This window comes from Caretta caretta, chromosome 13 (assembly GCF_965140235.1).
Source record: "Caretta caretta isolate rCarCar2 chromosome 13, rCarCar1.hap1, whole genome shotgun sequence".
Classification (NCBI taxonomy): Eukaryota; Metazoa; Chordata; order Testudines; family Cheloniidae; genus Caretta; species Caretta caretta.
The window spans coordinates 16,118,628-16,128,557 of record NC_134218.1 but is presented as its reverse complement, the minus strand read 5'-3'; the positions used below and the strand labels follow the sequence as shown (position 1 = coordinate 16,128,557).

At 37.8% G+C, this 9,930-nt stretch overlaps 1 protein-coding gene across 4 annotated transcripts in view; it reads right to left on the bottom strand.

Annotated features, from left to right (window-relative positions):
• Window positions 1–2,365: 2,365 nt before the first annotated feature.
• ADNP (activity dependent neuroprotector homeobox) overlaps window positions 2,366–9,930 on the bottom strand; it is a 43,702-nt gene continuing 36,137 nt past the window's right edge. For all 4 annotated transcript variants that reach the window (XM_048819529.2, XM_048819526.2, XM_048819527.2 and 1 more), the window contains 2 exons: window positions 9,078–9,170; window positions 2,366–6,576 (listed from right to left, as the gene is read on the bottom strand). In XM_048819529.2, coding sequence (XP_048675486.1) covers window positions 3,436–6,576; window positions 9,078–9,170 — 3,234 coding nt within the window. In that variant the 3' untranslated portion in view covers window positions 2,366–3,435. The remainder of the gene's footprint in view (window positions 6,577–9,077; window positions 9,171–9,930) is intronic.

Below are 9,930 nucleotides of genomic sequence, written 5' to 3'. Positions count from 1 at the left end.
GAGGTAAGTATCATAATGTCCCGCTCTCTGCTAAAGCTAACAAATCATTACTATACCTTTTGATAAGTCAAGTCATACAGTTTTGAATAAAGTGGTTTTATCTAATCACTACAAACAGTTAGCTATACTACAGAATTGCAAATGGAGCCATTCTAAATATTTCATATTTATAGTCACCCTTGGATGGCTAGAAATGGCAACTCAGATGAGGAGGCTGCCTCCGATCTTCAAGCCTGCTACCTATAAATTCTTATTTAAATGGACATCAGCTTAGACTCACACATTAAAGATGAATCAGTTAAAGCGACTGCATCACTCAGGGCTGGTCTACACTACCGCGTGGCGTCAATCTAAGACACACAACTTCAGCTACATGAATAGCATAGCTGAAGTTGACATACTTAGATCTACTTACAGTGCTAAGTGAACAGCTGACGCTCTCCCGTCGGCTCTGCTTGCACTCCTCATTCTGGTGGAGTACCCAAGTTGACAGGAGAGCGCTCAGCGGTCGATTTATCACATCTATACGAGACGCGATAAATTGACCCCTGCTGGATCGATCACTGCCCGCTGATCCGGCGGGCAGTGTAGAAAGCCCTAAGTGTGGTGAATACGTTCAGAAGATACGTATCGTAGAACCTGTCTGAAACCAACTGAAGAGAATATGAAACTCAAAAGAGGTACTGTCAACCTGTTTAAAAATAAACAAAATATCCAGTCTACAAATCATCTTTAAAAATATCTATCCTGCCTGTTTGTTCCTGCTGGAGCCAATGGGAACAAACTTAACAGCAGCCTCTTGTGCATAGTGGTACCTTGGAAGGGAAAGAGAAAATGAGAAAACCTGCACCACCCATTATCCAATCAAAAGTCTTTGCTTTGAAACAGTCATCACTTCCACTTCTATTGATCGACCAGTCATCCATGTGAAAGCTCACTCTGTGAAGCTAAGAGGATGTCTACATAGCAATAAAAATACAGCTGACTCAGGGTTGTGGTGCTTGGGCTGTAGGGTTACAAAACTGCAGTGCAGACACCTGGGCACCAGGTCCCAGAGCCAAACTTCAGCCCAACCATCTATACTGTAATGGTATACTTCTGCAAGCCTGGGTCAGCTGACCCTATGTTAGCCACAGGTGTTTTATTGTAGTGTAGACATCCCCTAAGAAGTCAGTGTGACCAAAAATTGGGGAGGGGTATAATACATTTTAAATACATAGACCATATTAATAAATTTCAGCGTAGGCTTGCATGGCTCACTTATTTGTTACACCAGTCCTTTTCTAGACCTACCTGTTTATTATGTAGATATACTCAAATTTCTGCCCAAGATGCTTTCAAACGTCAGATCCATTTCATAATGGGGATTTAAAAATATTTCCTTTAGTTACACTACTGTGAAAAGTTTCCACACAGAAAAACTGTAGATAGGTTAAGCTATTAGTAAAACAGTGATGACTTTTGTTTCCTAGGCACATCATATCATATCCTAACTAACTTTCATCTGCTATCTATCACTGGTTGTAAAGTCTGCCAGTATATCCTGATCATACCCTTTCTGGGTTAACATATAAAACCCTGAAAAGGTACAAGAAATTCAAAACCACAATATTTTAGGATGTATACTTTCAGCAAATCAAGCTTTCATTTGCTCTGATATGCAAACGTCTTGCTCTAAGCACATCTGGATTTTTCAAGGAAAGATTACATGAATGCATTCTGAGGACAAGAGGCAAATCTTTGTTACAGTATGTTCTTGCCATACTACTGGAAGACTGGTTTGACCCCCACCAATCAAAATGACTAACATTAACTACTAAACTGTGCCATTTGTATATGGGATTTATTCGGCTTCTGAAAAACTAAACAATTGCATTTTTCCAAGGGAGTATTCCATATGACAGAAAAATCTGTGTTTTAAGTAGTCAGTACCTTCCCCACTACCCACACTTCCAAATATATAAAAAGCTTGAAAGATTCTAGGTAGAAAAGATTCTTCCAGTATGCTTGAACTTTAACTTAATTGATTACTAAGAACAAGAAATGAAAAAACATGACTATGGTGGTGCCTTTAGATCCTGAAGCTTATGGAACTAGTGAAGCAATGCGAGTCTATTTATATGCTCCTGTTCCTAGTAATAAGTAAAGGAGGAAGGTGAAAGCTATTAACTTACTGGTTAAGTTGATCTTAAATAGAAAATGTTTTAAATTTTCCCATAAGCAATCAGTAGATCTGAAACAACAGCACCACACAAACTTGCCATAGCAAATCCCCAGAGCTTCTTTCTACAGGGGTCAATGTAATGAAGCACAATTTAACAAACAGCGATATGGCACTAGTAATAAAGCAAATGTTTACATTAAGCACAATACAGCAATTTATTTAGATGCTTAAATGAAGAATACAAAGGGAAATAAAGATCACAAAATTATACATACTACAACAGTGTGTCATATATTAGATGGTATAAATGAATACAACACCTTGTTGGTGTTAACTAAAGATAAAACTAAATATCCAAAATGCAGCATTTTTATTTCTGTATGCTGCTTCAACACAATACACTTTTATACAGATCTAAAAGGTGTCAAAATTAGTAGCTGCAAACTTGTTTCTTGCATGTGATTTTTTCTTTTTTAGCTTAAAAGATTTCAGAAAATGGCTCTGAAATACATTTGTCATCAGTTGTAATGTCAAGGATATTCAGAACAAGAAAATTCTATAATACAATAGAGTCCAGATATAATTTTTTATGTTGCTGGCCTCAGTTTTGAGATTGTACAAGGTTATGTGCAAAAACTAAGTTTGTCAAAATTCATACTATAGCAGTTTCAAGCTTTTGCTAGGTAAACTAGATACAGCATTTATTACACAGCAGGGCAACACTAAAAAAGAGAAACAAATCTATGATGGGTACACAAGAACAATTTCATAAGCTTCACTTGAATAGGTCTAAAAGACTGTACAAATATACATTTCAACTATTCAGAATGATACATGAAAAAAAATCAATTTCCCCATAGTCTACTATACACATTGAACTGGTAGCTCATGTTGGCCCTATACTACCATGTGAAAAAGGGTAATGTTTAAAAAGACATACAACTGAACATATCGAAGAGTGAAATAAATGTTGAAAATGCAGATAAAGAAAACCTCTGCTTTTCTTTGTGTGCATTCTGGAGCCACCAGCTTATCTGTTTTCACATTAAGTTACTGTGCTCATCACAGTAGGTATTCTCAAGCAAATTTAGCCAACAGCATACTTAGGAATAACCACTGGAATAATAGTGGCCACATCAACCACTAGCCAGATGACCTAGCACTCAAAAGGCAGTACCAGTTAGAATTAAGCTCAGCAGTCATATTGAAATGAAAGTATTTAGACAGTTGTAGATTGAAGCATATTTACTCATGCTTCTGAATTGAGCAGCTTATGCTTGCTGGCTACTCAACTCTACACCAGTTAAGCTGCTATGCATTGGTTCTGTTACACCATCAGTCACATTGTCAAACTGATCTCCATCTTCGCTGTCAATTGTGCTATTCTGCCATTCCATCTGCTGATTTGACAAACTCTCCTCAATTTCTGATGCATTTTTCCATTGTGACTGGTCCTTAGACCAAAACTCTTCTACTTTTCCATAGGAACTAGTCTTCCATTTTGATTGCTCCTCATCACTTTCAGATGCAACCCCTTTTATTTCTGCAGCTGGTTTACTACTACCAGCATCTTCACTCTGGGATGATTCATCTGTCCAAACTTCTGGTTTCACCTCTGATGTATTGTCTTCAAAGTCAGAAACTTGCTGAGAGCCAGGTCCACTTTCAGACTGCGAAGCTCCATCTTTCCATTCAGCAGCATCATCTTGATCTTCTTGATCACCTTCACTATCTGAGGCATCACCTACCAGTTTAATTGGTTCCTTGGCAGAGTGAATCTCTTCATATTTTGAGCCTTCCTCCTGTTTTTGGTCTGATTTCTCTGGAGACTGTAAGGGATTTTCATCAGCTGTCTCCTTGGATATGCTGTCTTCAGGATTCTCAATTATGCTATCAATAGAGGTTTTACGACCAACATCTGAAATTGGTTGACCAAATGGACTATTGCTTTCATTAGATTCCTCTTCTATATTTTCGTAACTGTCTGAAGAACTTTCCTCATCTTTTTCTAGGTTTATTTTTTTATCAACAGTTTTACTAGCATTGACTCTGGAATTCTTTTCATCATGATTTTCAAACAGCCATTCAGCATCAAAATCCATTTCGTGTTTAACTTTGTTTAATTCTTTCATGTTAAAACCAAGTAGCACACCAGGCTTGTACTTTTCACAATCTCTAACACATTTCTTTCTTTTGTTACTAAAATGTGAAGCAATATCTGATTTCCATAGCCATAAACTGGCAGCCAACTTTTCAATTTCTCTCCTACTGGGATACGGTTGCTTATTGAAATATTTTGTAAGAAATGTTTTTCTGGCTTCATAAGAATCATCTTCATGACCTTTAGGGTCTAAAGCTAAAACTACAGGTTCTTCAGGCTTCTCTTCAAAGGCAGATGGTGAGTCATCATCATCCATTTTTCTTTTCTTCATCAGAGAGAATTCCATGTGTTCATAAGTACGTTTCACAGGTGCTACAGCTGGAGACTGATTTAGTCGAGATGGCGCATTAGCTTTGTCTTGGCCATTTTGGGTCTTCCCAACCCCTCTGCAATGAACAAGGTGTAGCGTTATAGTTGAGGCAGTCATATTACTGGTATACACACCAAGACAATGAATGCATTTATATGTTAGCTTTTTCTCAACTGGATGAACTGTTTGAATAACTTGATGCCTCTCCCTTAAGTGATGTGCGAGTGCATCAGATATAGGTCCTTTTAGGATTGAAAAGCAGAGAGGGCAGAGTGTTTTACCCACATCTTTTTTGTAGGGGACTGCTGCTTGAGGAGAACTTTTCACAGGTATATCTGCCTTCTCCTGGATTTTCGGCTGTGGTTTTGGAGGAACAGGAGGAGTATTCTGAGCATGATAAGCTACAGATTCAGCAGGGGCATCTCTCAGATTGTAGGTGGTTACAAGAAGATGTATATTAGTGTGACTACCCTGCTGCAATGTCAAATCAAAGGTTAAAGTGGAATCAGTTTTAGGTCCCATTTCTTCATCAACATGAACCATTCGCATATGAGCAGCCATCTTTTCAACATCATTGAAAGTTGAACGGCAGTATGGACAAGACAGTCCATGGATTAACATATGATTAAGCAACGTATCAGTGGGTAAATAGCGATTACAGTATAAACATTTGCTAGTGAAATTGTGTATTTTCATTATATAGTTAGCTACTGCAGGCACCTTTTCAGCCTTGTGCTCCTTTTCAAAGTGAACACTGTACACGTTTTCAGGAAACAGCTCATTACAGATTGTACAAATTTTCCATTTTTGTGTCGATGAAGTATTGACAGCAGAAGGACCTGTAGCAGCCACAGGAGGCTTTGAGCCAGACTGACCTAATACTCTTGATGCTGCCTGAGACTGAGATAATGACGTTTGTTTCAACTGGGCTGATGAAAGAGAAGATGAATTGGCAGACTGAAGAGAGTACCTTGCTGGAGTCTGAGATCTCTGCTCCCCTCCAAGGGTATAAGGCCTTCCATTTCCACTAGGTGAAAACTGTTTCATTGTTTGAGACTGTTGTGGAATAGAAACTGGTGCATTACCACTTAAGTTTAGCCTTCCCCCCGGCTGTCCAACGTAACTTGGTGGTACTGATTTGACTCCATAATTGTTCTGTTGTAGGTGAACATTTGACATCATATTCACTCCTGCGGAATTTAATGTAGGCTTTGGTATAGTAAGTCGATTCATCATCTGCTGTGATGGAAGAGATCGGACATTCCCAGGGGAAAGGGGACCCATCCTTTGAGGCAGTCCCATAGGCTTTTTATCCTGTGGTTTTGGAGCTATTAGCATCAAAGGTTTGGATCTTGGAACCACTACATTAGTGTGCCCTATCATTGCTGTAACCTGATATCCTATACGTTCATGGTCTTCAATAACATGCTGTACTAAAGCTTCATATGACTTCGGCATAAAAAGGCATCGTTTGCAGTGAATACTACCCTCCTCTCGGGTACTGGAACTTAAGGGAACTGCACCGTTGAGTGACTTTTCACCTGCCTTTGCTACGTAAGGTGCAGCAACATGCTGAAAATGTTCCCTGTAAATGTGCTTTCTAACTATTTCATATAGAGGATCTCGGTAAGTGCACTTCTTACAATAATAAACAGCTTGTTCTACACTGTCAGCCTGCTTAGGTTTAAGGCTATCATGTTTGTTTTTATCTTTAAAAGTGCTGATGCCTCCACTCGGTGTATTGGCATTTGGAGCATGAAATATTTTAATGTGCGTTTCCAAAGTCTTTTTGTCTGCATTGAAAGTACAGTAGGGACAATTAAGAAGAATCCTATTTTCAAAATCTTCACTATGAACATTCCGGAAGTGACTTTTATAGGCTGAAAAGAACTTCGACGAAAATGGACATGCACTGCAGCAAAAGGGTTTTGTCCGATAGTCCTTAAAACAAAGAACAAAACAAAAACTAGATATCAAAAAACACATTTTTTTTAACAAGACATTTTGCACTAGCAACATGGACAATGTGGAATTTCAGCTCATCTCAGAGACCATTACAATGGGTCAGACCAGCTTCAAATCTGCCATTAATTTGGCATTCACATTTTTTGGCCTATAAATCAGGTAATTAGAAGATTAATTACCAGACTGCACATGTAAAATGAAAAGTGCCAATTTAGAGGTCACTTTGAAATCATAGCCCAGTGTGTCATGTTTATGGTTAATTCATAAAGATATCACTCTTTCTTAGTAAGGGAATGGAAACAATGCTGCCTGTCAGGTTGCATGGAACAGAGACTTTACCAACATCTTTTGCCAGAAGATGTGAGCTTGGCTGTTAAAAACTGTAATGTACTATTAGTTGGCAAGCTCACAGAATGAGGCTTTCAGGCCAAAAAAGGTCACTTCAGATCAAAGTATTTCACAAAATGATATTTTTAGATATTTCAATGTGCTTTAATCCAGTCATTAGCAACAATTAACAATTTTCTTTTAATATTGTCCTTAAAAGCTTTCTAAATTGGTGCAGTATTTTGAAATAGGTATTTTTAATTGCCACTTCTAGTGTCATAGCCACACAAGCCTAGTGCCTCTTTTTGTATTATAGTATCTTACTCACTTTTGAGAATGGAGCAGAACTGAGCAGTTTAGCTCCTCAGTCCTGTTGCTTCCACACAGATTAAAGCAACATTAATCAGGGCACAACTGAAACAATGTAACATAGGCGGTGGGGGATGAACATGCAAACTATGATGCAGAAGTTATTTTGCAAATTTGGAATGAAGCAGAAGGAATTCTCTTAATGAAACATAAATCAGATCCCAAAAGGCATTATTTAACTGTAATGTTTAATTTAGATAATATAATCATCCTATCAGCGATACTTGAGAAGTAGAGCTACAAGCAACCAACTTTTTCTACTGACCAAAGCTAAATTGTAAATTTTTCAAAACTCACCATGGATCAGGGAGAAAAAAAAAAGAAGAAAAAAAACAAGGCTTTTGAAAAATTCTACTCTTTTATATAATACCACCTAGCTCTTTCATAGTGCTTTTCATAGACCCCTTGCTCCCTCTAAATTGTAGCAGCTTTGAAAGGGTTTCTGATGCAGCGTCAACTGTTACACTTCAAACTGAAATTAAACTGTATGTGATTCGTGTCTATCTTTGAAGTCAGCCTGGCATTTCAAAATAATTTAACATTAAATATAAAACATGACCAATTGAAATAACTATGAACAACATTCATAGCTATACAAGTGAAGCTATGCAGGTGAAGCTTCAAGGTGCAAGTGCATCCCCTGAAGTTAAGGAATGAATTATTCTCCCCCTCTGTACAAGTGAGTAGTGAGCTATGTGTATTTCTGGCCACCTTCTGAAGCCTCACATATTGGCCATTGCTGGAAACAGGCCACAGAATTAAGAGTTGTCTGCTTTGATGTGACAAATCTTTTTGTTGAATTTATTAGAAGCAGGAAGAACATACTGATGCACATCAGGCGCATAGCAATAAAGGAAGTCTGGTTTTACAAATACCAGAGCAGTGATCCATCAAATATAAGCATCCTGTTTCCAGAGGTGAGCAATACCTGATACTTATACCACCTGATTTCATAAGTGAAATGTTCACCTGTCATTGTTTCACTGCTTATTTTATTAAATATTATACTAAAAGTAGAGGCTATCATAGAACCAAAGTGAAGGGCTTCTGTTAAATTTGTTTAGTCAGTGGAATAAGACAGAAGTCACTATCACAGTTACATTTCTTTTCCTCCATTTCTCCTAGCTCAGTTCAAACCTCCTTAGCTTTACAGTCAATTCAGAAACATCTAGAAAAGAATAAATAAGATATCCAACAACACTGCCACTCCATTCTGCTGTATTTAACTGTGTGCCTAAACTGAACAGGCTCTGACACAGATGGGTTATCACCAAGTCCTCAGAGATGTAGCAGACAGCTGAAAGCTATGACTGGATAAAGCAGCAGTTGGATTTATTCTACTTAATATTTTTCTGAATTCATCATGAAAACAGATGGCGGAACTGAATTAGGGAGAGGTGAAGCAAATCTTGTAGAAACAGTCTGTACAAATAGTTATACTTTTAACTAGAGGGATGGTGAGTTTGTGCTGAGCTGGAAAACAAGGATGGCAACTTTTTTTTCTTCTTCTTAAACTAAAGAATAGAACAGGTGCTTAAAATTTCTCAACAGTGAAGTTCCTCATTCAAATAACAGGCCCTCAGCATGTTTAACCCAATCAAGACTAGGATTATTACTTGTACAACAAAAGCACCCTTCTAATAATCCTTTAAGTAGATTATAAAAGCCACCATTAAAACTGGTAAAATACAACAAAAGAAATTGGTATAATTGTGCAAAACACCATTTGAAAGTTACTGCCTTCAGGATCTGAGGTGAGATTCTGTGGAACCATTACTAACCTGATTTTTTGTAAGCGAGGGATCCCACAATCCTACATCTTCCCATGTAGTGTTTTTCAAATAAAAGTCATTAGGTTCAAACTGCTTAAAATCCTGGAAAAGGGTGGATGGGAAGACAGAGAAACATCAAAAACAAAAACCGATTGCTCCCCATTAATTACTCATGAAGACACCCACACAGCCCTGTGTCCACCAAGAACTACCCACAAGTAGTACAAGAGATCATTAACCAAGGGAAAATTTCCCCTCATGAAAATTGTAAAAATGCATCTTGTACATTTATTTCAACTAAAGTTTCCCTTGACCAAAAAAGGTGGGTTCCCAAAGAATTAGCGGTTCCAAATAAGCAATTCTGAAAAGTACAGGCTCAAAGACACTAAATAACCGAGGGCCAAGATTTTCAAAAATAAAATCCTGAAGTCAGTCCAAGTCCGACTTTCAAGATTTTCAAAAGTGTTCAGCACCTGACAGCTCCCACTGAGATCAATGTTGAGTATTTTTTAAAATCAGATGTGTGTTTAAAGATGGACAACCGCTTCTATTTTTAAAAATTTTGGCATAGGGACTTAGGTGAAGTTCTTAAAAGCACCTTAAGTCCCAAGTTTTGAAAGCACCTAAGGTACTCTTAATCCCAAAGTGTGACTGAAAGCCAATGGGACTCAGGCCTAAATCACTTTTGAAATTTAGATTCAAACTCCTTTGGAAATTTTACCCTGAAGCCCATTATTCAACCCATACTTATTCAAAGTAACTGACCCCAAACAAAAAGGGATGAACACTCATTTTATCTGGAACAACATGAAGAAGAGGAGCTAGTTTAAAACTAGAACAAAACGCAGAAGGCTACTACCTA